The sequence below is a fragment of the Mesitornis unicolor genome, unplaced genomic scaffold, assembly GCF_000695765.1.
Source record: "Mesitornis unicolor isolate BGI_N332 unplaced genomic scaffold, ASM69576v1 scaffold9714, whole genome shotgun sequence".
Lineage (NCBI taxonomy): Eukaryota > Metazoa > Chordata > Aves > Mesitornithiformes > Mesitornithidae > Mesitornis > Mesitornis unicolor.
Window position 1 is genome coordinate 177,859 of NW_010182075.1, and position 26,726 is coordinate 204,584.

General features: G+C 41.3%; 1 protein-coding gene across 1 annotated transcript in view; it reads right to left on the reverse strand.

Annotated features, from left to right (window-relative positions):
* Positions 1-26,726, reverse strand: part of COL22A1 (collagen, type XXII, alpha 1) — a gene marked incomplete at its 5' end in the record, with an annotated part of 153,143 nt that overhangs the window by 117,208 nt on the left and 9,209 nt on the right. The window contains 8 exons of the mRNA XM_010183650.1: positions 487-522; positions 1,316-1,369; positions 5,764-5,808; positions 6,350-6,463; positions 7,063-7,143; positions 8,199-8,474; positions 10,960-11,083; positions 19,478-19,589. Coding sequence (XP_010181952.1) covers positions 487-522; positions 1,316-1,369; positions 5,764-5,808; positions 6,350-6,463; positions 7,063-7,143; positions 8,199-8,474; positions 10,960-11,083; positions 19,478-19,589 — 842 coding nt within the window. The remainder of the gene's footprint in view (positions 1-486; positions 523-1,315; positions 1,370-5,763; positions 5,809-6,349; positions 6,464-7,062; positions 7,144-8,198; positions 8,475-10,959; positions 11,084-19,477; positions 19,590-26,726) is intronic.

Below are 26,726 nucleotides of genomic sequence, written 5' to 3' on the forward strand. Positions count from 1 at the left end.
TCCAAGTCTTAACACTCTGCATTTGCAGTAAGAAAAGACCTCAACTTCTGTCCTTCAGGTTATTAATGAAAATATCCAATGAAAAGAAGCAGTGTGGCAGTCTTCTCATGACCCAAATTTATTGAAAATTCAATAAACTCAAAATTAGGTTTTCCCTTTGTTTTTCATCCTTCCAGCCAGTTGCTTTACTGCATCATCCTCTATGAGCTCAAAGCTGCTTATATAAGCCAAGATTATTATTTCATTCTGATAGCATTTAACATGGCCAGCGCACAAAAGAAACTCAAAGTACATGAAAGGGAAAATTAATGAACACTCAAAAGCTTTTCTGCAGAAGAAGGCATGACAAAATATAAAAGTTTCCCACAATAATCCAACTGTATCACATCTCCTGCATTCTGTGCACTCCGAAAGCAACCTCTGAGCTATGGAGAGCAAAAGCAAGTGGCTCTCATTTAATTAGTCCAATGAAGGATTAGATCTTACCTTTTCTCCTTTTTCTCCTCTACCATATACTCTGCCCTAGAAACAAAAGAAGAGAGGAAAAGGTACATTTGATAGCAAGATGTCAAATGACAATGTAAATATATATTTCATGTTTTGTTTGCTATATATCTGAGATGTATCTATCTACCCATATATATCACAGATATATATATAGACACACAAGTCACAAGACAGCTACTATAGGGAAACTCATTTTCTTTGAGCATACTTCCTTGGCAATAATTCAGTGACAAATTAAAATAGAAAACCTATCCCCAGGCCTCCTACTGCAGACAGAAAAACATCCTATTTTCTATTCAGGGCAGAGTCTGATATTACATTTCCAAAATCAAAGATGCCAACAATCCTTATTAGCATGAATTTTACATAGGGTTAAAGATTTTCTCGCCTAAAAATTCAGTCTGGTATTTGCATTAATTGCAACTGGAAAAGCTGTATCTTGGTCATCTGAATGTAAAAGAGCTGAGGAAGATTTGCATCTTCTTTGTGTTCATTTGCCTCTTAGTGTCCCTGTTGGACATGCAGCTGTGCTATAATCAAGTACACCGAAGTTACATCTTTTAATTAGAATGCCAATGCTAAGTCAGTAATCAGCTGTATTCACGGATGAACCCATCCTTTTCCACTGCTCCAAGAATTACCATTGGGTTCCAGAAAGATCAGCTTGCCCCTGGGATTAGGGACCAGCAGAGGGAACACATTCAACAGGGCACAATGACATTGTAAGCAAATTCTCACCATATAAGAGAACACAACTACTTGTATTTCCATCTCCTTATGTAAAATTTTTCTGGTGTTTCTTACTTACTGACTCTCCTTTTTCTCCTCTGAGTCCAGGAAGCCCTTGGCTGCCACTTTCTCCCTTGAAATATAAAAGCGGGTTAATATCACAGAGTTAATTAATTCCTTTCTTGACAAGCATAGAAACAACAAATGAGATTTCCTCTTACACCTCCCTGTTGGACTCATTTGTGAAGTGTACCACATCACCATTTGTATTTTGTGGTCAGCTTTCTGTTCTGATATTTTTGGGAAACAATTCAACAGGGGTTTAACTGAGATTGTGGACACTTCTGGTCCCACCGGTCCCTATCTCCAAGATTTCAGCTCCTGCCATAAGAACTGGGTGTAGCTCATTGCATTTATACTGACTTGAATGGCCAAGTTCTCAGATTGATTTTATATTCTATTTTTCATAAGAAAATACTGTTAGAAGCCTTCAGAGTCAACTAAGACCTTTGTCTTGTAAGGTATTTCAAGAGTCCTTATTTTTTATTAAGCCAGGAAGGACTTGAAAGGATGGTTTGCATAAGAAGGTGCACACATAAAATGTGGAAAAAATAAAACTGTAAACATTGTCAAGATTATAGAGCTATTTAAAAAAAAATTTCAAACCCCACTGTTATCATTCACACTAAATTATCATAATTAGCTCCTCCCTGTCCTTGCACAAGTGTGCAACACACAGTCGCTCTCCCTGCTTGCTTTCTCCACATGGGCCACAGCAAAATTTAATTTTGTGGCTCTACTCAATTTGTTCTGATCTATGCCCCCAAAAATGTGCTTAGCTGCACCAGACACTGAAACATTTGTTGGGATCATGCTTTCTTTTCCTCAGGTGAAGACAGGCATTTCAAAGCACAGGAAATAGGAACATTTCTTTCTTTAAAGTTTGTAATTTATTTTTTTTTGCCAAAAGAAAGAAACCTAACTGAGCAAGTAGCATATGCATAAAAAACGATGTCACAGTCACTTCAAGTAGTCTGTGGCAAAATTCGTAATGGTTTTTATGCAACCATCTCTTTTAAGTCACTTAAAGTACATCAAAACTCCTTTGTAATTTGGAGGAAATAATACATCCCACTAGAGCATGTTTATTACACTGGACTTCACAAAATTCCTAAAGAGAGGTAAGGAATCCCATTTCTATGATGTGGATAAAAGCAGATCTCGCAGAGACATGATTTTCTCTAAACTGGGATCAATAACATTGCTGGAAGAGTCCAGAAACCTGTTGACCATCACTGTCCCAACCAGCCTGGCTGACTGCAAATGACACAGCATGCAGAGAGAGCGCGAAAGGAAAATAAATTAGGCTGAGCAGTAGTTAAAATCTAAAATTTATCACTCAGACTCAGCTTCAGTCATGTTAGCCAATTCTTTCAAAGCTATTCCTGCCTCACTCTTCCCCGGCACCATCCTTTACTGCATCTCCTTCCAAAACATGTCCACCGTGTCTCCATGCATCACCTTCAGTTTGGCAGCATGGATGATTGAGGCAGAGGTGTTCATCTCTGAGGGATTTATTCACCTTTTCTAATAACTGTGAGTGCTCCTGTTTTGCCCTGCCTTTGAAGACTTGAATTAGAGAGGAACATAAACTCATTATCTTCCCACACTTGTTATATACTTCAAATATTTCCACTGGTCAGATGGTATCATAAGAAAAGCCTGTCTAAAGCTCTTACCCTAATATCAGGATAAAGAGTGAAAAAGTCACCAGCTACTACTGGTCTAGGGAAAACAAAATAAAACTAAACCCAAAAACTATCTTAGCTTAGAAAAGTAGCTTCACAGTCTTCCTGCCTTTGTCAGCCTCTCTGAAGATCCCTGTTTTGGGGCAAATGGGGTGTTTTATCTTTTTAACGCTGACCTCAGTCCCTGTTAGTATCCCTGGTGGGACTCATTTCTCAGGTGACTCCCACCAGCTGTGCTGTTCTTCTGATGCAGCTGAAACAGCTGCTTTTCTGGGTTCTTGCATGGCCATACAGGCTCTCACAGGGCACTTCTCACTATCAGCCTCTAAAGTATTTTTGAATAATGCTCAAGTACCTGCAGCCTGCTTAAATATCCCTTGGGCCTGTTATTTAGGGATAGCTTTCAGCTTTGCAATTCATCCCAAAGAAGAGATGTTCACCAGTGGTGATGTCTACAGAGAAAATTATTAATTTTGACTCAGAGTCCTGATGTGGCTCTGTTTCCATCTTTTTCTGATAATTTCTTTCCTTATTTATTTGTTTACTCCCACCTCTCTGTTTAGTCAATGAATGCTTGGTTGTTTCTTATGCTGAACTCACTTGTTAGTCTGTTCCAATCAAACCTATGAGTATAGTAGAGTTCTTGTGATTTTTTTAATTATTTTTTTTTTAGTTTTTCTTGAAGCCCCAGCTCTTGGATTCAAGTAACAGATGGAAATCTCTGATTTTCATTACTTTAAAAATCTCTACAGCCCTCCTCATTACACAACAACAAAGCTTTAAAACACAACCCACCATGCACCTTAGAAATGAGAAGCCAAGTTGAATGATCCTAAAACATTTTTGAGACTTAAAACGACATAATGTAGAAGCCACTCCTATTTTTGTGAAGCCTTAGTCTTTTCTTAATAAAGTACCAAGTGGTAATACTGGAGAGTTGCAAATAGCACTCACTTTCTTCCCTGTGGCCAGCATTTTAGCCTGGGTAGCTGATAATGTTGCAGAGAGAGATTAGTTCCTGCACACAGAGCAGGGACTGTGACAAGCTGGTCCTTGCCATTAGCAGTGCAAGAACTGCAGTTAAGGGCAGTGTATGTTATTTAATCACAACATTTTTGCAAGTCAGGAGCAAAATCTACCACTTGCCTTATGTAACAGACAGAGAAGCTAAGTTATTTGTCTCAAATCATTACATTTGTACCAAATTGCTGTCAGAGCTTGGATTTAAATAGCATCATCCCCAGCTCCCTGACACTGTCCTGCCTCGGCTGTGTACCAGCATCAGATCACTACAGCCAGGGCAAAGCCACAGACACCTGCAGAAGTGGGACAGCCATTTTGGGATCTGCTACAGAAATATCTACTCGGATATGCGCTATTTTGCATTCAACTGGTACCTCCTGCACCCCAGCACTGTGCCGTGTTACACAGCACAGACGTTCTCAACAGCACATAGACCTTGTCAAAGCAGTGAAAGACAACAGGGCACTTTATTATTTATCATCGTTGTCCTTCTGCAACCTCCTCACAACAGCCATGGCTCTGCCATTCTTCAAAGCAGCCCATCATTATTTAAGCTGTCACAGATCAAAATAGAAAGTTGCTATTTATATACGTATGGAAGCATAAGGAAACATTTTCTGCAGTTTCAGTCAGGCACATCTGAGCATTAATGAGTCCATGTTCTTTCATGCCAGCAGAAAACATACTCCAAAACAGATCTCCTCATCATCCAAAACTTCTCCCTGCAGACAGCAAATCAAGCTTTGCCAAAAACCCCACATCACATTGCTGAGGATGTCTGACCTTCCAAGATTCTTCTCTGACCCAGAGATTTCTCCTCTCCCCTCTCACAGTGTTTCATAATAACTGAGAAACTTTTGGTGGGGTGAAATTTGTTTATTCACTGAATAGGTATATATTCAGTGAATGAATTTGTGGAAGTGACTCTTCTGGAAATAGTTTTGAATACAAATTGTTCCAAACCATCTTTTTAATCACACAGATGGTGAAACTGGGAACAACCAATACCACCAAATTTCAACTCTTCAGTGACGCTGTGAATTTTTGTTTTCTTCTTTCTTTTTAAGTCAATTGTCTCAAGGCTCTGTGTGTCACCAAGCACAGAAGGAAAATGTTTATATGCTGAATGCACACAATGCATATCATAGCAGCTTGCAGAATATACAGGATAGTACAGAGGGTGCACTGTGAAACTTGAAGCAGACATCACAACCACTCTCCTACCTTGCTGCCTAGGAAGAAGAGTACTGAGGAAAGTTTAACATCAGGACTCAGATAATCTTGCTACGGATAAGAGGTTGTGGTTAATCCTTTATCCTAGTCTCAGGAAATTTTGTAGAGTGTGACTAGGAGGCTGCTACCAAACCTATGGACACCTGGTACTGCTGAGCAAGGCACAGCACAGAAGCAATACATGGTTTTCCAGGTGAGTTATCATGAATGCTGTGCATGACCTAGTGAATAACACTGACTTGCAAAAAAACCACTTTAGAAGCTACTGGAAGAGATTTTAGAACACACTTGCTCTATGAAGGACATAAAGTAGCAACAGGGAAGTTCAAATGCAAGCCTGGAGCAAAGACACAAGATGGCCAGAGTTTCCTGCACTCCCAGCTCATCCAAACCTATCCGAACTCGGTCATAAGTGAAATTGACTCTTACTTCTCAAAATCAGCTCCTTCACTTACTCTGAAACTGTTTTCTTTGCTGCTGCTGTTGTTTTTATCAAACAAATGAACTAGCACATATTACTGACCTTTTGACCTCTAGGACCTTCAGGGCCAATTGGACCTCTCTCCCCCTAAGACAAAAAAAAAACACAACATGATTAATCAGCCTGATCTTCTCATTACAAAACAAAGCAAGGGACCGAATCCCACAGCTCCTGAGGACAACAAAAACATTTTCAGGTTTTGGTGGAGGACAGAGTAAAAATGGCATGCCTTCAAGAGCAATGACAGTGAAGCTGGTTTCTCAGAGGTCCCAGTTACAGCCAATACGAGCAAGCACACTGCTTTTAAAAGCTATGAGATTTTTTTCAGTGTGCCTATATTTACCTCCAGAATCTCTTCCTTTTTTATTTGAAGAAGGATGCACATAACTAGGCTGGATAAGAATAACCACTTCATTGTCAAGGTTGTTACCACCAGCATGATTGAAAATAACTGAAGCAGGTAAAGAAAAAACACCTGGGAAAACTGTCCTTACCTCTAGAGACATCCCACCTGTGAATAACACATCTGGCTCTTTCTGTCCTTATAACTCAGTTGAATGGTGTCATACCCTTATTTCCAAACCCATCCAGCATGCCTCAAATGAAACACACTCATTTCAACACTCACCTTTTGTCCAGCAGGACAGGAGCAGTTGAAAGTCTTGAGGTGGGCAACTTGCTCATTACTAACAGTGGGCCGCACTTCCAGGGGCGGTGCTTCTGTCAGGACTGTGACCTGGCACTGCATCCAAAAACACAAGGTCATGATGAAGCCTTCAGCATTAGAAAGCTTCCTCTTCCACCCGCTTTAGAGAAATCATGTAGGCATTACTGCATTACACACAGCCCAACAAGTCATAATGTGGAATAAAATCCCAGAAAAGCCATTCATTCAAGAAATAGGGAAAAACATGGCAAAATAAACAATGAATCTCTTTAACCAGGATCGGGAGGAGAGGAGTGAAAGGAGCGTAGAAATTTCTAATGAGAGCCAGGCACAGGAAACTAAGCAGCAACTGGCATCGTTTTAGCTCTTCCCAAATAAAACCAGTGGGAAACATACTGAATATTTCATTCTGTTGTTCCATCATCACCTCAGGGTTTTGTTTCCCCTGACAGTTTGACAAGGGAAGAGCAACTCAGAAACTTCAAATTCCTCATACTTATCCCTCTGCAGTGGTCTTCTTCTGGCACTGTTACATTACCAATTAAATAGTTAGGTTTCATTCACCGTCATGAAAAAATTATAATCCCACACTGTCATACATTCCCTGATTTATGTAATAGGTTTCAACAAAGAGTGTTCATGTGAAAATGAATAAATGACAAAAAGAAGCTTACTGGTCCAGAGGGAATGTCACAGCAGGTCTCCAGCTCAGCATGCCGAGAATCACAGTAAATAACCATCCGCTGAAGATCAAACTAGAAGACAAAGTGAGGCAATAGTCTCAGAGATAGTAAATTATTAAAGACCACGTGTCCTTTTGCTTGGATACAAACCATGGAGAGGAATACAAACAAAAGCCAGATGGGGCTAAATTCATAGTGTTTCTATGGATCCTGCAGTCAATACCTCTCTCTGGCTGTATCAATAATGGACCGGTATCTCGGTGTGCTTCAAGAGTGCTGAGCTAATGAAACCTGGAATATGCTTATTAAAATTCTGGTGCGGGTTTTAATACAAATAAGAGGCATGCTAATTCCCATGTTCTGGCCAAATTTATGTCTGAGAATACATATTCTGACCACCTCCATCTTTCCCAGGATTTCATCTAGACATAAAGTTTGTTTTTCTCCCATTGTGCCTTGCATCTTCTGACCATTTACCCCCGTGTGAGAAATGCTATTAGCATGTTTAATATGCACATTCCATCCATTTTGCACAGCTAAGAGAGATTGCACAAGTCTCAAAACACCAAACAATCACACAAAAGTTATATGGTAAACACTGCTACAGGACAACCAGGTCCAACCTGTAGGTCTCAACTTTGGTCCAATTCAAGCAAGAGTGATTTAATATCAGGTATCTTTTCTGAGGAACTGAGAATATATCATGACCCTTCTGAGTTAATAAGCTTTCCTTTTTACCCTATCTCTTCCTATCACAGGTGGAAACATTCATAATGCAAAGATCAGACAGCAAAAGACCTTTATGAGTGTGGTTCACTACCCAGTCTGAAGGTATTTGAGGATGATTTTGTCTCTGATTTTAACTATAGAACATTCTGGGACTAGAAAGAAATATGAAAATAGTTTCTTATTTTTAAGCCCTATTATGACGATACTGACAGTCTCAGAAAGACAGCAAGTCTTGTACCTGGTGAGATGCCAATCTATCTTAGCTCTGTAACATCTGTTTCAGTGATGCTGATTCAGGAAAAGGTTCATTTACAACATAACACCCAAAACCCCATTCACATGGTGCACACCCAAAGCTGAATGCTACCCCATCTCTAATTGACACACACAATACTTACATCAATGGGGACGCTGTCATACAAGCGTTTGCCAATCACAGTCTTTCCATGAATGTCAATATTTTCCCTGTCTTCAATAGGCAGCATCTGCACCAGTCTGCAGTCTATGTAGAGCGAGACAGCCTTTGACTGAATGCTGAGGGCAATCTTGTGCCAGCTACGGTCAAAAAGATCACTGACTCGCGTATTACGGAAGACCACTCTCACGGCGTCCTTGGTGAGTCCAACAGCATTGTACTCCACAGCTTTATTCTCTCCATCCAGGCGGATCGAGACCTATAGGCAGACAGAAATTATTTTTCTAGGAAAGTACAAAGCTTCCTCCTTCTTCTTGGCTTCCGTAGTTACTGACACCTCAAAGGGAGGTATGGTGCAGCATGTGGTGAGAAAGCCAAGCAAAGAGCAGACGAGACAGGTTTTTGTGAGATATGAAGTCAGACAGGGAGCCTATACCTGTTCTGGTAAATAAGATGGGGCAGGGCACTGGTTTGGGTACAGACCCATGACCACGACACCATCTAAAGATTTCTCTGGCGAGTACAATCCTCGGCATGGTTTCAGTACATGTCACCCTGATGCCTTCCAGGCAATGCTTGGGCATGATTGTGTGGTAGCACATCAAAGGCATCTACCCAAAGGCAGATAGAGAAAACTGAAATTGTTTTGGATCTCTCTATCCTCTGCACCACTGCACTACTTCCAAGCCAGTTTTGTGCTCTTTAGTACCCATCACACATCCTCAACCATCCCATGGGGTATGGACAAATCCTTCATTGCCTGACATGAAACCAGTCTGCTAAGCTGTAGCACTGCCCACACTTTATTTCAGAAACTTTGAACAGAAAACTGAAACACAAAATAATGATTATGCCTTAGGCTCAGAGGAGACCTAGGACCATTATAACATAGCGTGAACAACGCCAGGCCATGCCACTTAAAGTCAGTGCCAAACATTGGTTCCTGGCCTAATCTGGTTAATTAGAAATAGAAGAGATGATGCCTAGGGATATGGGAAAGTTAGAAAGGTTTAAGGACAGATCACCACAAATGTGTTCCTTTCTGACTAAAATAATCAAGCATAACACACAAGAAATTAGGTCTTAAGTGACCATTCTTAAGCAAAGCATTTTCAAGAGAGAGTGGAAAAAAGAAAAAAGTCCATTTTAATTCTGTGTTAAATCACATCACTCTGCTTGATCACTGCAGAATAAAAATCCCACCACTGCCTCCCTCCACCTTTCTCCCTCTACCAGTCTCTGCCTTCCTCCTCCCACAAGCTACACCTAACAGCATGGTGCTACACTCCCCACCGTGCTGCAAACCATGGAGCAGGCAAAAACAGGCTTTTGAAGACATTATACTTTTAGTTCATTTACAGATTGATTTCTTCTTTTACCAAAGCCAGGCAGCTACCAGGAAGCAGCAGGGAATGAAGCAAAGCACAGAGCCGGGGGAACAAGCAGTGCCCCCGCAAGGCACTGAGCCGTGTCTGATATAAGCAGCTCAGGGTAGGCCAACAGATGTTGGGATGACCCAACACCTCCGTGTAGTTGAGCTCCATGCTGGTTGGAGATGCCAGCTCAGGTCACCGTTAGCTCTAAATGTCTGCAGTCTGTAAGCTGTGCAGGTCTGCACTACTGATTTTGCATGAAATAAGGCTCATGAGGATCTAAGGCACTTCTGGCACCACAACTGAAGGCACTTTTGAAAGTATTACTGACAATCTTGAGTGCTCTTTTCTCTCCATGACGAAGAAGTTCAAGTTTTCAGCTATCTCCAAGAAATACTGAGTGACATACATATTCTCACTCTGCAGGAATTAGAAATACATGCTACCATAGTCAATCATATTGCATTTAAAAAAGTGAAGCTGATGATAACAATGTTCATATTAACCTTTCACCATTGTCTGAAACCCAGTTAGCTAAGTCTTCAAACTGCATCTATCCTTCACTGTGAGTTCCCAAAATCCTTTCAAATACCAGTCCCAAAGCAGCAATACTGCATTACATGGCTTTGTCAGCTCACACTGACAGCCCAGTACAGAGTCAGGGGTAATGCCATCAGCACCATGTTTTTACTGAGCAGAAAAACATACAGCCCATGCAAACCTCTCCCTCCTCAAGCACACTCAAATCCCTGAACTACAGCATGCTATAGAACTTGCTATATAGGAACAGACAGCCTTTTATTACTGTCTTTTTCAGTATATTCCAGTAATATTACAGTATTTTTTTCTTCTCAGAACCCAAGAGTACTTGAGAGAAATTATTAGATCAAATTCTGCAGCAGCCAGGACTCAGGGTTGTGGAGCAATAATACGTGTTACATCCACATACTAAGCAGGGAATCCATAATGCCTTTGCACGGTATCTAGAAGTCTGTACAGACACTTTACATAGCTCACTGCTCTGTAGCACATCCGTGTAGCCACCTTTTTCCAAACAGGCAAAATATTTTTCTGGAGCAGAACTACTTGAACAAAACAACCAAAAACCCAAAAGGGGTTTTAAGAGCAAAGATGGTATATTTTCTTTCCCCTTTTCAACTAACATATCTATCTGCATGCTAAAAACAATCAAGGTCTATGCAAACCTTTCTCCAGGGTTTTAATTAAAGATAAAGGATCTTCAGCAAAATTAACTGAAAGACAGGCAAAGGGATTTTTACTGGTCCAGAAGGAAAAAGGAGTGGGAGGTTAGGGAAAGCTGGTTCATGCAGCAAAAGAGAAACAAATCTGTTCTTGCTGGGGGCCTCCTACCTGTGGTATGCCGTACTTGTCAATAATCTGCCAAATATACCAATCTTCTTTTCTGGAAGCCTTCCGGAATTTGAAGGTAGTTACAAAGGCATATTCATCAGGCAGACCTTGTGGAAATACATCCCTGGTATGGGGAGGGGAAAACAGAGCAATGTATCAGGCTTAGCAGTGAAGAGCAGAACTTCTAAAACTCCCTGGTGTCCCAGCAACCTTTCCCAGAAGTATCACATAGTTCCTGCAAAATCTGCTGTGTTTTGGCAGCCTGCAGGCAGATGGATGTGAGGTTCTGTCCTTGAGGAGCCCATTTTTATTCCAGTGGCGAAGGTCTCAAATTAAATAATAAACAGTGAATATCTGCAGCCTAGTATCCATCATGTCAAAATAGTTATTTTTCACTGGGTGCTTCACTTCATGCAGTCTGTAAATAATTCTGTTCTCCTCCAGATGCACTGGAGACCTGTGACACCTGAGAATGGACAGGCACACCTGAAACTCTCCATAAAAACACCAAGTTATAGAAACAATTACTGTAATGTTTGCCCCAGAACAGGCACTACTCCTCATGCCTGTCCATGAAGATGTTCCTTGGCTGATGGACTGGGAGAACAGCAGGACCTTCTCAAACCAAACATTGCAAACACATTAGGCAGAAATTTACTCAGTGTGACACTGTGATCCATTCATAAATCTGAACTTACCAAAACCAGCACTGTTTGACTCAACCCTAACCTAAAAACATCCCCTAACATGACCATGCAGAGCTGGACAGAAGGGATAACTAACCCAGTATCATTAATTTTTTCTTTCACTAGTCATTACTGGATGGATAAGAAGGAGAATGAACAGAACAAATTCCCCCTACCTCTAATTCTTTGGGTTTCTGGGGTCAAATTCAGAAACAACTACAATTTCTGCATTAGTAACTTTTTATGGATTTATTTTGTATGGACTCTCCAGTCTCCCCGTGAACTCAGGTAAACTCGTTACATCCACAACATCTTTGTCAAGGAATCACACAGCTCTGCTACCCACTGTATAATGAGCCTCCTCTTGTTTGTTTAGGACCTAGCTTAGTTCTTATAAGGCACCACACAATGAACCTATTCTTTTTCTATTTTTAATGCCATTCATGATTTTGCAAACTTTGCATATAATGCCTCTAAGCCATCTCTTTTCCCAGCTGAAGAGTTCCAGTTAACTTCATTGTTCCTCATGCCCAAGCCAGCCTGCTCCTCTGATCAGTCCTAAATAGGCCCTTCCTAAATATCATGGCTTTGCTTCCGGACATCTGAGCAGTCAGGCATGAGCACCCATTAGAAAACAAAACACAACGGCAGCAATTAATGAAGAGCAAAACAATGAAGACAGATTCTCTTAAGGAATATTTGGCATAGTCCCTTACTATGCAGAAACTGGCGCAGTCAAAGGCACACAAAACTAGAGGCTTTTAATAATGTTTAAAACAAAAATCCTCAAAATTTCCGAAATACTACAATCACAGCAAAGGTTGAAAGCCAGTCTTTTCTGATGCCAAAATATTCAGTCTTTTAATCTGTGCTTTGAATTTCCTATCTTTTTAGCCAGGTTAAAAATTCAGAACACAGTGGTTTCATCCACTACTGTGGCTTTTGCTATATAAAATGCCCATGCAGGCTATGCACAATGGTAAACTGTCTTCCTGCTGGGGACACAGCCACTCTCTGAAGTCTTCCAATACAAGAGAAAACTGAACGAGGCTCCCACCAGTTCCTTCACAAAATCATTTCCTTAGAAGAGCAGACAAGGCTGTCTCACTCCTTGGTACTCACTATTCACAAACTAGACCTCCCTGGTCACAGATCCACCTCACTTCAGTACTCATCTCTCCCATAGCACACAAAATAGCCAGACTCTCCCTCCCGTCATGGCAAAACAAGCAGCATCTTGTCACTCTTGTGGCAGAGTTGCCATGGAGAATACAACTGGCATGACAGGGGCACTGAGAGACACCAAGAAAGTCTACGGGATGTTTGGCAAGAGAGAGTCAAGTCAGTCACATCAGCCCTCCCAACAGGGCACCCTGCCAGGTCTCCATCACCGTTGATATGCCTTAGTGCAAATTTCCTGTCGAAATAGCTTCTCACACTCCTTGTGTCCAAGTTTGTTAGCGAAGAAGATGCATGTCTCAGCTTTTAACATCACTGACAGATTGGGCTGTATTCCTCCATGCCTTCAAGAAACTTCAGCAATGTGGCAATGCTGACAGTTGAAAAGGCATTGCTTACTGCTCCATCCTCTTGAACAAAGACCATGGACATTTCCACATGAGAGTGCTGCCAGCAGGGACATTTCCTTGTGGCTCAGCTCCTCAAACTCCGCCATTTCAGCATAGCTGCCTTGTGCATTTACCTTCCCTCACTCCTTGTCACTTATCTCCACCTCACAACTGGGTTTAATAAAATCCCTCTCCGTCCTGCCCTTTAAGATTCTGATACACATTTTGGGCATAGATAGCCCTATTGAACTACTGTCCTAGCTACTGTCCACCACCAACTCCAACCTTCTCCTGAAAGAAAAGCAAGCAGAGCAATGGTTCCTTGTTTAATCCAATGGTGGCACAAGGTAGTGGAGTTACAGAGGTAGTTTGCTCTGTTGCTGATTCACAGTGTGTTTGCTATCCTACAAATTAAAGCCAGTGGCTCTAACTGTGGCATCACTGCTTTGTTGAGCATGGATGTATAGGAGCATGTGGTTGAAATTAACCCCTGAGATACCACATTGAACATTGAGCCTGACAACCTACAACCAAATCTGGAAGAACCAACTGCTGGCCTCTGTGCTAAGATAATCTTTCTGGATGTCTCTGAGCTGGGAACAGGAGTGAGCTTAAATTCAAAAAAGGGTTTTCAGATGCTTAATGTCTAGAGAAATAACTGAGAGTTAGGTACCTAAAGATCCTTATGAGTCTGGCCACACCGCATCACACAGAGGATGACAAATGGCCCATCAGGTAGATTTAAACTGATAGAAAGCTATAATGACCTATTACCTGTCACCCTCAACTGATTTCTAAAAGTGCAGAAGAATTGGCTGCAAGCTCCCAACAGAGAAAGGCTTTGTGCCAAAAGCAAATCTAAAGATACTCTCCTTGCTCTGAAGATATGATGAACGCTTTTTCTGAAGTCCTTGGTCCCTGCATCTTTTACAGAGATGCATTACTGCATAAATAACAAAAGCTCTGTTTATGAGTTTTCATTTATTTCCTCACTAAAAAGTGATCTCCATCTAGAAGCTCAGCTTTACTTAGGAATCCAAGGGCAGGAATTGCTGTCCCCAGGAATGTTTTATTTCCTTCTTTCACCCAAGGCTGAATTGAACTGATGATCCATATTATGGAGCTTTGCTGGATGCCTGGTACCCACAGGGAGCATTCTGCCAGCTCCTTGGTCTATAATTCTGACAACAGGATAAACTGCAGAAGAGGCTGTTATAAAACTCCAAGACAAGAGAATCCCTCAGTGCTGCAGGTTAGTCTAAGAGTTAATTAACCCAGCCACAAGGTCAAGTGAATCATAACTTCTACAAAGAAATAATGAGAATAACCAGGAAGAAGACTCTTTTACCCGTTGCCCACTTTCAATAAATAGCCTCCTTCTTTACATGCTTTTATTTGGCATAAAGCCTACATCTGTGGCAATCATCATGAGTTCTTAAATCTGTAATAATCACTGTGGAGAAAAATAAGATTATCAGTTCTCATTTTCAACACTGAATGTAACAGCAATTAATAAAGTGCCTGCATTTGGTGAGGAAGGGCATAAATAACGTATTTGGGAAATGTGACCACTTTTACAACAGTAACTCTTTGACTATTAGTGGTTTTCATGTCTGAAACAAAGCTGGAGAAATCCAGTTCAGTTCCATATGTATAACATCATCAGAGGCTCTTAGAATGACAGAAAAAAAAGGAAAAGGGGAAAAGGGAAAGGGAAAGGGAAAGGGAAAGGGAAAGGGAAAGGGAAAGGGAAAATGAAAAAAAGGAAGAGGAGGAAAAGGAGGAAAAGGAGGAAAAGGAGGAAAAGGAGGAAAAGGAAAAGACAGCTTTCACTACTTCCTTAGAGCAGAGCCCTGTCTCCCACTCCTGACTTCAGCACAGCATCTCAGCCCTTTTCCATCTCCAGCTCCATGAGAAATTTTGGGACAGGTCTCAGATCAGGCTAACAACTGCCTGGGAGAAGAGTGAAGGAAAGGGAAAGGGAAAGGGAAAGGGAAAGGGAAAGGGAAAGGGAAAGGGAAAGGGAAAAGACTGGCAGAGAGTGGGAGAGGGTGCAGCACTGAATCACAAATCCCAGAACCGCTGAGGATGGAAGGGACCTCTTGAGATCATCTAGTCAAAAGAGGGTCTTTCTTTTGTTCAGATTGAATGTCATGTTTTTAATTTGTTCCTATTGCTCCTTGTCCTATCTCTGGATACTGCTGAGAAGAGTCTGACTCCATCATCTTTGCTTTCTCCCCATCAGGTATTTATACACATGGATAAGATACCCCCCATGCCTTCTCTTCTACAAATTGAAGAATCTTATTTGTCTCTCCCTTTCCTCATGTGAAATATATGTTTGAGAAGAAGTAAGGAACTAGGAAGCAATCAACAAGTTTAATGTTTGATGTAGGTTTTGGAAGCTTTGGACAGAATCTTCCTCTCTGTGGAGCAGAGAAAATTATGAGATCAGGGCAAGAGCTCATGGATAAAACGAAGGCAGGCATCTGAAGTCAAAGTTGATGTAAGGAGCCAAAGTCTCCAGAAAAACACATCAAGGTGTATATGCCTAAAACAACACAAAACTGAAGGGAGACAACACCGTACCAATATAAAGAGCAAACACATCATGACTAAAAGCTAGACCAAACATCAGGAAGTTCTGCGAGGTGGCAGCTGGGATGAGGACCTAGCCAAGCTGGAATGAGATAGTACAAGAGAAAGTTGAGGGATGGACATGGCAGGAGGAAGACTCTGGAGTCAGAACTAGGAGAAATGAAGGACAGAAAATTATAGTGAGCTAAAAACTTGGCATTAGCTAAGACAATAGTAATGAGGAACAAGCTTGAACTCCCAAAACCAGAAACCTGGGGCACAACTTTGACCAGAAGACCAAATGAGGAGTCATAAACTAGGACAGTCCCGGTTACCTGAGGAGTGGGGATAACCACCAGCCAGCCCTCAGCACTAGCCCTTAGCCAGCTAGAGAGACATGTACGTCCCTCAGTGGCCAGGGTGTTGGCTGTGGCCACTTTCCCAGTTGTTGCATTTACTTGTTCACAGAACCATCACAGGATGCCTCATCACAAAAGGGAAGAAAGTTCCGTATCGGAAGATGAACAGGCACATTTCCCAGGTAGCTAAGCTGGCACTTTGTTAAAGTGCTAGTACTTATGTAAAAGGTTACAAATCCTTTTAGCAGATAATAAAGTGAATTACATATATTACTCAGTTAATGATTTTGTATCTAATTATGAGATGTTGCTATCAGTTGCTAAATGTTGCTTGAGGTTATCTCCAAGACAGGACAGATGCTTTTGTTTTGTTTATTATTCCAGTTATAAGTTTTGTGCAGTTTTACAAGATTCATTTTCTGTGAGCAATGACCCTATATGCATTATCTCAGGATCCTGACATCCAAAGAGTAAAATGAACCAAATATGCAGACACTTTCTATGGTAATATATCCATTTGTGTTCATTCCTAAACTGCAGAAGTATGGAAGCTAAAACACAAAAGGCTGAAAATATGAAAGTTCTTTAATTCCATGTTTCTGTTAATCATTCAAAAGGAAGCTTAGTCATTTCAATTTACTAATTAAGGATGTTTAACTTCTAATTTTCCAGAGCAATAAAATATTCTACTTATTTTAAGAACATCAATATCAAATAAATGAGTGTAATTTGAGCAGACAGAAAGTCATCATAGCTGTTTGGTCTGACTTCACTTCCTCAGTCTTTCTGGGAAAACAAAAACAGAAAGAACAACAAAGTACTTCAAACCTTAATTTGAAAAAGCAATGCAAATGGGCAGCTCTCTGTCATCTGTCCTAATTTATTCCAGTGGTTAATTATGATCATTCTTAAAAGCATGCCTTTCTCCCATGCTGCAGAGGGCTCTGGACAGGTTGGATCAATGGGCCAAGGCCAATTGTATGAGGTTCAACAAGGCCAAGTGTCAGATTCTGCACTTGGGTCACTACAACCCCATGCAGCTCTACAGGCTTGGGGAGGAGTGGCTGAAGAGCTGCCAGGCAGAAAAGGACCTGGGGGTGTTGGTGGACAGCAACGGAACATGAGCCAGCAGTGTGCCCAGGTGGCCAAGAAGGCCAACAGCATCCTGGCTTGGATAAGCAATAGTGTGGACAGCAGGAGCAGGAAAGTGTTCATCTATCTGTACTGGGCACTAGTGAAGGGGCACTTCAAATACTGTGTTCAGTTTTGGTGCCTTAGTACAAGAAAGACATTGAGGGGCTGGAGCGTGTTCAGAAAAAGGCAACAAAGCTGGGGAAGGGTCTGGAGCACAAGTGGTGTGAGGAGCGGCTGAGGGAGCGGGGGTTGTTTAGTCTGGAGAAAAGGAGGCTGAGGGAAGACCATACTGCTCTTTACAACTACCTGAAAGGAGGGGGTAGTGAGGCAGGGGTTGGTAATTTCTCCCAAGTAACAAGCTATAGAATGAGAGGAAATGCCCTCAAGTTGCACCAGGGGAGAGTTAGATTGCATATGAGGAAAAATTTCTTTACTGTAAGAGCTGTCAAACACTAGAACAGACTGCCCAGGGAGGTGGTGGAGTCACCATCCCTGGAGGAATTTAAAAGACGAGGGCTGGTTCGATGCTTGAACTCAATGATCTTAAAGGTCTTTTCCAACCAAAACCATTCTATGTTCTATTTTTTTTTATGTTTTTAACAGGTAGCTACTGACTTTCAGTCTAGGCTAGCACCTTTTAGGTGCTAAGGTGGTCCTTAGCACCAAAGACCCTTTATTAAACTTTGATTCCCTATAGATTCTTCAGAAAGTAATCAGTTGCTTACAGTTGCTAACCACTTCATAATTTTTCTTAACTACATTGCACTTCTTTAATTTCTTGCCATTAGACTTGTTTCTCTGTTATTTAATCTTTCCTTCTTTCCTTCCTATCTCCCGAATTATCAAAACAGGGACTGGATGTAGCATCCCAGCAGTGGCGATTGAGTTGTCTAATATGGAGATTGTTCATAGTTGACAGTTCCTGCTTATACACTCAAGGATTGGACTAGTCCTGTTTGGATATAACATCACCCAGAGCTCAGATTCAGTAGATCATCATTCCCAGAATTTCGTAAGTACAAACGGGACTTCAAGGGCTTATTTCTATGTAGTCTTGGTGGTAATGCTTTACGGTGATAAAGCATACTACCACTAGCTGTTACAAGATACAGTAAGCAGAGATTCTACCCAGAGACTGCTGCAAGCCAAACAAAATAGGTTTATTCTTCTCCACACACACACATCAGTTATGTATATATTACCAAGACCAAGGTGTCTTTAGTTGGCTGGCCTTCTCCCAGATCATGAATTTATTTACCCTGAGACTTGACATCATTTATGAACTTTAGAGCAAACAGTTTTCCTTTCAGTGTATCACATTTGTACTCTACTTTTTTTTTCTTTTTTTTTAAGACTATGTGTTTACATGGAGAAATAGGAGGAGGGGAGAAGGGCAAATCAATTCAGTTTGGCTCCAGCATGAAAAAAATATTGTGAAATCAAGCAAAAGTATGTCATAGGACAAAGATGCATTGAGCTGAGTAAAAAAGCTAAAACAGAATAAAAAATAACAACCCTCATCCATAAGAAGGAAAAGAATTACTATTGATTTTTTAAGCTGAAGTTCAAACCAGCACAGAGAAATTTACTGCAAAAATGTTAATGATGACAATTCAATCTATGGCTCATGGTTACTCAGTGAAAATTATTCACTCACTCCTTTCAAGGCTAATGCCAGCAGGACTCAAGTGACAACCTGAAGAGAAACTGTTCTGATAGACTACTATATAACTGACAGCCTTAGGGCATAAAAAGGCTCCAAGGACTGAATCCACGTTGTCATAGGATTAAAAATTGCTCATTCTTTCAAAAGGCCAAAACCCATATTAGCTGATACCAACATCTACTAGGAGCTGGTCTGCTGTGATTAGCAAATATATATCTCAATACTGCACTACCAAATGTTTCTTTTAGAAGCTATTTGCTAATCCTTAAGTTCTTTATTCAATTTCTTGATACTGGTTCTCACAACCATTGAGGAACACTGAAACCAGCTCATACTCTACCGGGATGGAGCCTGTAGTTGGTACAAATGCTTTCAACCACATTGTATAATTTCTATACCAGCAGAACCGAAAGAGTTGAGCAATATATGTGTATGTACTAGGTAACTACTACAAGGTTAACCTACAGTAACCAAATAATGTAAAGCAGAGGCTCAGATGAAAATGGTTTGAAATATCAGGGTACTCACTCAGTTTTCTGAACAACAGGGAAGCTTCCAAGTCTGACGTAAGCACTCTGAACTCCATTTTCTTTCATTCCAAAAATCTTTCTCACACTGAACGAATCCATCAGGTCAAATCCTGCCCATAATGGAAATGTAAATGCAAGATATTGATCAGGCAGTGGGAGATGTCTTCAACAGCATTTAGGTAGTTATCTTAGCCCACAAACACAACATTTCAGAGATTAACCTTTTTCTTGTTGGGAAAAGCTAGAACAAAATTCTGACGTAGTCTAATCTGCTTAGCTCAAAAACTCAAAAACAAGCATAAATTCAAACTGTAACAAGTTCTTGAGAGATTAGAAGACAGCTCTCAAAAAGTCAATACTTATTGTTTCCATTTCCACACCACCATGAAAATGCTGTATAGTTCATTAGTCCCTATGTAGAACAATGCACAGGTGCAGACTGAAACACTTATTCATAAAACCATAGAACGGTTTGAGTTGGAAGGGACTTTCAAAGATCCTCTAGTCTAACCCCCCAGCCATGGGCAGGGACATCTTTCACTAAATCTGGTTGCTCAAAGCCCCATCCAACCCGACCTTCAACACTTCCAGAGAGAGCGCATTCACAACTCTGGACAACTTGTTCCAGTGTCTCACCACCCACATCATAAAATTCTTTTCCTAATCTCCAATCTAAATCTACCCTCTTTCAGTTTACATCCTTTCTTCCTTGTCCTGTTGCTACAGGCCTTGGTAATGCAGTCACTCTCTGTCTATTTTATAAGCCCCTTTTATATATTGAAAGGCTGCAATAAGGTCTCCCTGGAGCCTTTTCTTCTCCGGATTGAACAACCTAAACTCTCTCAACCTGTTTTTGTGTTTTTGTTTGTGTACGGACACAAACTGGAACACAGGAGGTTTCACTTAAATTTGAGAGGAAACTTCTTCTCAGTGAGGGTGACAGAGCACTGGAACAGGCTGCCCAGAGAGGTTGTGGAGTCTCCTTTTCTGCAGACATTCAAAACCCGCCTGGACGCCTTCCTGTGTAACCTCATCTGGGTGTTCCTGCTCCTGCAGGGGGATTGGACTGGATGATCTTTGAGGTCCCTTCCAATCCCTAACGTTCTGTGATACTGTGATTCTGTGAACCTTTCTTCATAGAGAGCTGTTCCACCCCTCTGATCATTTTTGTGGCTCTCCTCTAGATCCATTCTAATAGGTTCATGTCTTTATTGAAAACCGCCAGTCCAAGACACTTGATTACAAACACTTTTCATATCATTTGAATACAACTTATTCTTAGTCCAATCAACTAATCATTTTTATGAGCTATTAATCTTGACTGAAGACATTTGTGTAAAGCTTCTGACTTTGTTCTGACAAGGCTGATCAGCTCAATCACCAACTACACACTTGTGTCTTTGCAGCTCCAGCATCAATACGGTCCCAGCCACAATGAACCCATGCATTTGTGACATGATGTCCCAGCTGCTAAACCCTGCCAGGGACAGTTGAGGATATGATTGTGCCATGCTCCGTGCTTGGAGGTGCAGTACTGTGCCGGTTCAACCATCTTACTTTTAGCTCCACACTGGCTTCACAGGATGCACACTCAAAGTAACAGCCACTCCAAGAACCAAGCACACAGTGAAGTTCGAGGCAAAAACACTGCAAAAGGCAAGTTGTGAGTGACTGAGCAAAGAATCTGTGTTTTTTCTTTTATTTGGGCTATTCCAACCAGTTCTCTCCCTCACACATGCACAATTACACATATTAACTCCTGTGGGCTTAATTCCAGCACACACAACTGGTGATATTAGAATAGCTTATTTTGATAAATTGATTTAAAACTATGGCAGTGCTTTCAACCTTGTTCAGTTAGTGAGCTCCTAAAACTTTTGTAGGATAAATAAGCATTTTCGTGTGGTGAACTTAGGTCCTGAGATTCTTGGATTTCTTAGTTGCCCTCATGAAGCTTTCACAAGCTGCCTGGAACAGGAAAAATCACCCACCTAATGGTATAATTTTTCAAATTTAAAGGAATAAATAGGTGCAAAAAATGTGTGTGGGCCAGTCCCAAGGCAAATCATGATGTGACAGCAGACAGCAAATAGAACATGAAGCTTCCATCATGGAGTTTTTTCAAAAGAAACAGCTTTTTATGAGGAAATATAACCTTAATTATTTGCAAAGACAGAAATGGTTGCCTGATGCCAAGTTGAGGCCTTTTCTATTACAGTAACTTTCCTGGCTGTCAACAGCTTTTCCCTCTCGTCTGCTGTATTTCCAGCCATTACTGGACGTTCAGGAGAGCAAATAAGGCAGTTAAGATGCTCCAGGGCCTCACAGCTCCACCTTATAATCACCTCTATAACAACTCCAGTGATACACTCTTCTGACATACTGTAATCAGCCACGATTGCAGCCATAAATCCTAGCAAATAGACAATACCAGAACATGAGAGCTCCCTTCTGGCTATCACATAAAAAACAGAAGGACCTGTTCGTACAAACCCTCCCATAGCTGTTTTTGCCATGCAGTACACATTCTTCATCTACACCAACCACAGAAATGTGGGAAAGGCAGTTGAGAGTTGCTGTTAAGAGGAGACCACAATCTCTGGCAAGGGAAATTGTTAACCATTGACAGCAGATGAGCTGTGAGTGGTGAAGGCTGAAATGGTGCCCAAGTGACATTGCAATGTCAAGTCACCAGAGTGGCGCATGGATCATCTCATGGAGCTCATAAACCTCCTTTGCTCAGAATACACAAGTGAAAGATACAGGGATAAGAACTTCTTGCTAAGTTTTCCCATCACTAGCTCTGACCCAAACTTACTCTTATCTTTCTTTGACAACTCAATCTAACATTCACATCAGCAGCAGCTGTGAAGGTGTGCACACTAGCATGCTTTTCCAATGGAAACAATTTAAGATCCAGATTCAACCAATCTCTTTTTTTTTCTGACCTTTCTAACAACACACAGTTTAGAGAGCCTAAATAACACCACGAAACACACACAAGGTTCTTAAAACTACTTTGCAAGCAGAACTTGGATTAATGAAAATAAGTCACGCTCATAACTTAGACTATCCTATTTGCATTCAGGATTGAATAAGGTGCACAGGTAAATCATAATAGGATTTTTCTAATTCAGGCTATGGATCAGCAAATTGGCAAGTTTCTTGATATATTTTTCATTAAAGAATGAATAAGGGTTGTTCTTTGAAAAATGTCATATAAGTCCACGGGAAAGTTAAGCCGTAGATGTGTCAGAGTCCACACTCAAAAACCAGCAAATGGTTTTGCTTTAATCACACTATTAATTTGTTCTGTGTCAAATTGAGATATTGCCTTCACTCTCCTTGGAGGAAGCTATGAAACAAACTAATTCATGTTTACAGAGCACTTCACATGAGGTTCATCTGGCCAAATGTCAGCTCTCTAGACAGGGTAATAGAAGAGACTCAGTCAGAGAGTTGAATACAGGCACTTCTAGGGAAAAATTAACCTTGTACTAAAACAGACACCAAAAGTGTAAAATGTTTCTCTCCATTGACATAAGGAGAGGTTAGGATGTTTAGGCTGCACGCTCAACTCATCTAGTAAGAGTCTATAGCTGGTGAGGTATCTTCCACTCTTCGATACTCTATTGCCAACCAAAGCCCATGAGGCAATGGACACTTCAGTGGCTGAAGGATTTCAGTAGTACTACAGAAAATGTGGTGTTGGGCTATACACTAAACAGTGAGGAACTGTGCTGAGGATGAGATGCATCTCCCTTAATTTTAGCCATCTGAAAAGGAGACATCTGATATATGCAGGTTGCTCCAGGTCCCTTGTGGATCAGCAGGGAGAGATAGGAGTCTGTCTAGGAAAGCGACTCATTGCATCTGTCTCACACCTACCTAGAGACAGGCTGAATCATTGTTTGGCAATGCCTACCTCCTTCCATTCAGCAGAAAGGGAGCCTGTACAGACAGGAATTTGCAGACTGCTCAAGTTAGGTGAGATATATTCTACTCACAGGGAGTGCTGGCCATTTGGTTCACTCTTTTAAGAGAAAAACTAACTAATCACACATAACTTGTCTTTACACTGTGCCATTTGCCTCCAGGACTGAATGAAGGTTGCAGATTTTAAAAATCAGACTAGCAATATCTTAAGTTTTCTACCCTGAGCATTTACCGTAAAAGTCCCCTTAAACAAATACCATTGCATTTCTAAGTGGGAGAAGAACCAAGCAAACCCAAAATACTGTCATTTGAGCTGAGAAATTCATCAAGGCAGATTGCCCAGGTAGGACCAGAAAGAAGACATCTAGGGAAACTTACAAATGAATCTGTGCTTTAAAGTAACCTCTACGATTATTCCAGCTGATGGATAAGAAAATAAATAAATTGTTGTGTTGATGACGATGGTGTTGATGTTATTGCTGCAGAAATATGGTCTGTCCACTGTTTTTTCCAGCACTGAGGAGGGACAAAGCTGTCAGTGCCATAATGAAAATGAGATCCTACATGTAGCTTCCCAGTCCTCTCCACAAGTGAAATGGGAAATCACACACCTGCCTGAATTAGCAAGGACAAAGCCACTGTTACCCAGTCATTGCACCATGCTCCAGCACAGGATGAAAGGGTGAGACTTTCCTGTTCTCAGTTGCTTTGATTTAAAAGGTGGGTTTTTTGTGTACCAGGGCAGGTGTGGCTTCCCAGGTGGCTTATGAACTATTTAATCAGTAATGCCATAAATATGGCAATTAATAAGATGTATAATGCTCTTTGATCATAAGCCTCCTACTTCATTATAGCTACTAACACAATATGGGGCCACTGAAACCCTCTAACGTGATTACATCTCCTGCAAAGCAGCACACCCTAGCCCATTAACATTAAAATTAAAATAGCGACCTGAACGAGAAGCTCAGGTTCCTAACAATAAACTTGCTCGAAAAGCAATTTCTTCTGCACTGCTCTGCTGATCAAATCGGCTGAATGTCTCTTTACTTGTGAGCAATAACTCCCTTACAGGAAGCAGCCTGTTTTTCCAGAATGAGAAAACACACTCAGATCTGCCTGTTATAGGGAAAAGATGGGCAAAACTTGGCACTGAGCAATTTCTACGTCATCTAACTGTCATAGACAACCAGATCCCCTTTTACAGGAAAGATGTCCACACTGCACCCAACCACACTACAAAGCGTGGCCAAAGGATGATCTAAGAGCTCTGTACTTGTCACATGGTCTTACAACATGAGTTTCAAGATAATTATTTCAAGACCAGACTAAAGGGGCCATGGTTGGTTGCCCTGAGTATGCACTGGATTTCTGCCTGGCTCCATTAAGGATCTGATATGGACAGCATGGTGGCAGCTAGTGTTGCATGTTGAGGTTTTCCTGTCTGTTCAGGGGCCAAAAAAACCCCCAAAATTAAAACGGCGCCCAAACCCAGAAAACCAGAGCAACAAAAGGAAGTTTTAATAGCCAGGAAACACAGCAGTGCACACATTTGGAAAGTCTTCTCAAAGTAGATACTTGTAATTGGGAAAGTTTCTGCTGGGACAATGACCTGGAGGGGAATGAGGAAAGCAGATGAGGAAGCAACCAGGAAAGCCACTGGACATTAGAGCCTTAAGTGATGTGTCCAGAATGTATTTATTATGGAAGATTTCCAGCCAGAAGTACTCATATAAAACAAAGCATCTTTAGCAGGAATTGCTCCATACCCTGGTCTTGCTTAAGCTCTCAGCTGAATTATCAGCCTTGTCAACGTACTGATGGAGCATCACCAATAGCCAAGGTCGGGGAGGTTGTCACCAGCTACTGGTTCTCTGAGACTGCCGAAAACTGCAGTCAGTACTGCCTGTGATAAAACAGCATCTGTTCCTTTTACTAGAGGGAGGTCAGTGGCAATAAACTTTATGGTAGACTAGAGAAGTGTATAAATTCCTAGGAAGAACAGTATCACTTGGGAGTCTTTCAGCAATTACCAGGTCTTATCAATTTTCTTGCCTAAAATTTCTGCAGTCTTGAAAGTTAAGGTTTCATGGCTTGCCTGCATGCTCACTAGATCCTGAACAACCCTTGCAATTCCTCCAGTATTGTCTGCAAGGCTATTACTACACAGAACCCTCATTTTTGTTACCTGCCTTAATTACTTTCTGTGTTAATATATGCTTTAAAAATAGCAGAAAAAATAAGTTTTCTCACCATATTATGGTGTTAAATAGTGCATTTTACCAGTTATGTCTGGCAATTAGTTACTTGAAGTCAGAGTGCAGATGAGGGGTATGTTTATTCTTCTACTGTATCTAAATATAGCGTGTATATATTTATACAGTATATATCATATATACTGTATCTTTAGTATCCTTTTCTTCCACAGTGCTCTGGGCTGAAATCAGCTACTTCTGGACAGTCAAGATGTGTCTCAGTTCAGAGCTGGGATAGAAGTGTCCAAACCCTGAAGGGGAGACTTGCTACTTAATTCACCATGCGCTGCTGTTCTTGTTGCAGTAGTCATCATTTCTGACAGCATTTTTGCTGTTCCTGACATTCCTTCCTCCACAGGGAAGGAAATCTGGCAAGACCTGACAGAGCATCATATAATTCAGGATATATTTAAGTGCTCACTGAAGTCTCTGTCTCCAAGGCTTTTCCATCACGTTAAAATTACCTCCATTCATATCAGCATATCACTGCCCCAGCCATGGTTCCACCTGACAACAAGAAGCAGTATTTAGGAGGAGGTGATGTGCAAACTGTTGCGATCATCCTTCAGTGCCGCAGTCTTTCTGTGCTGGCAGGAGGCAATCAGAAAACCCTGTTCCTCTTTCCTGATGACCAGCTGCTTGGGTTGGTGACCTGCCTACGATGACAACACCGGGGTCAATGTCACAGCAGTCACACACCACATCTTCACATTGTCCCAGCATTCTGGTGGGGCACACAGGTGTCACTTGTTTGCTTCTGGTAATTCAGACAACGTGGAAGCTCAGAGTCCTGCAGCCCACATACTGTTTAGACCTGTCTCATTGTGAATGGTTGTAAAAAGGTGTTTGAAAGAAAGACTTTTGCCGAACTAATATTTTTAGCTTTCTCTGGCTGTTGAAAAAAAGTGATTTCCAAAGACTCACTAGTTCACCTCTCCAGCAAAGACAGAAAAAGGAGCAGCTTATTTTTGGCACGGATTCACCCCACATCCAGCACTCCCAGCTCAACAGCCTGATTCAGCATCCTCAGCCAGCAGTGGTTATCTGACTTATTCC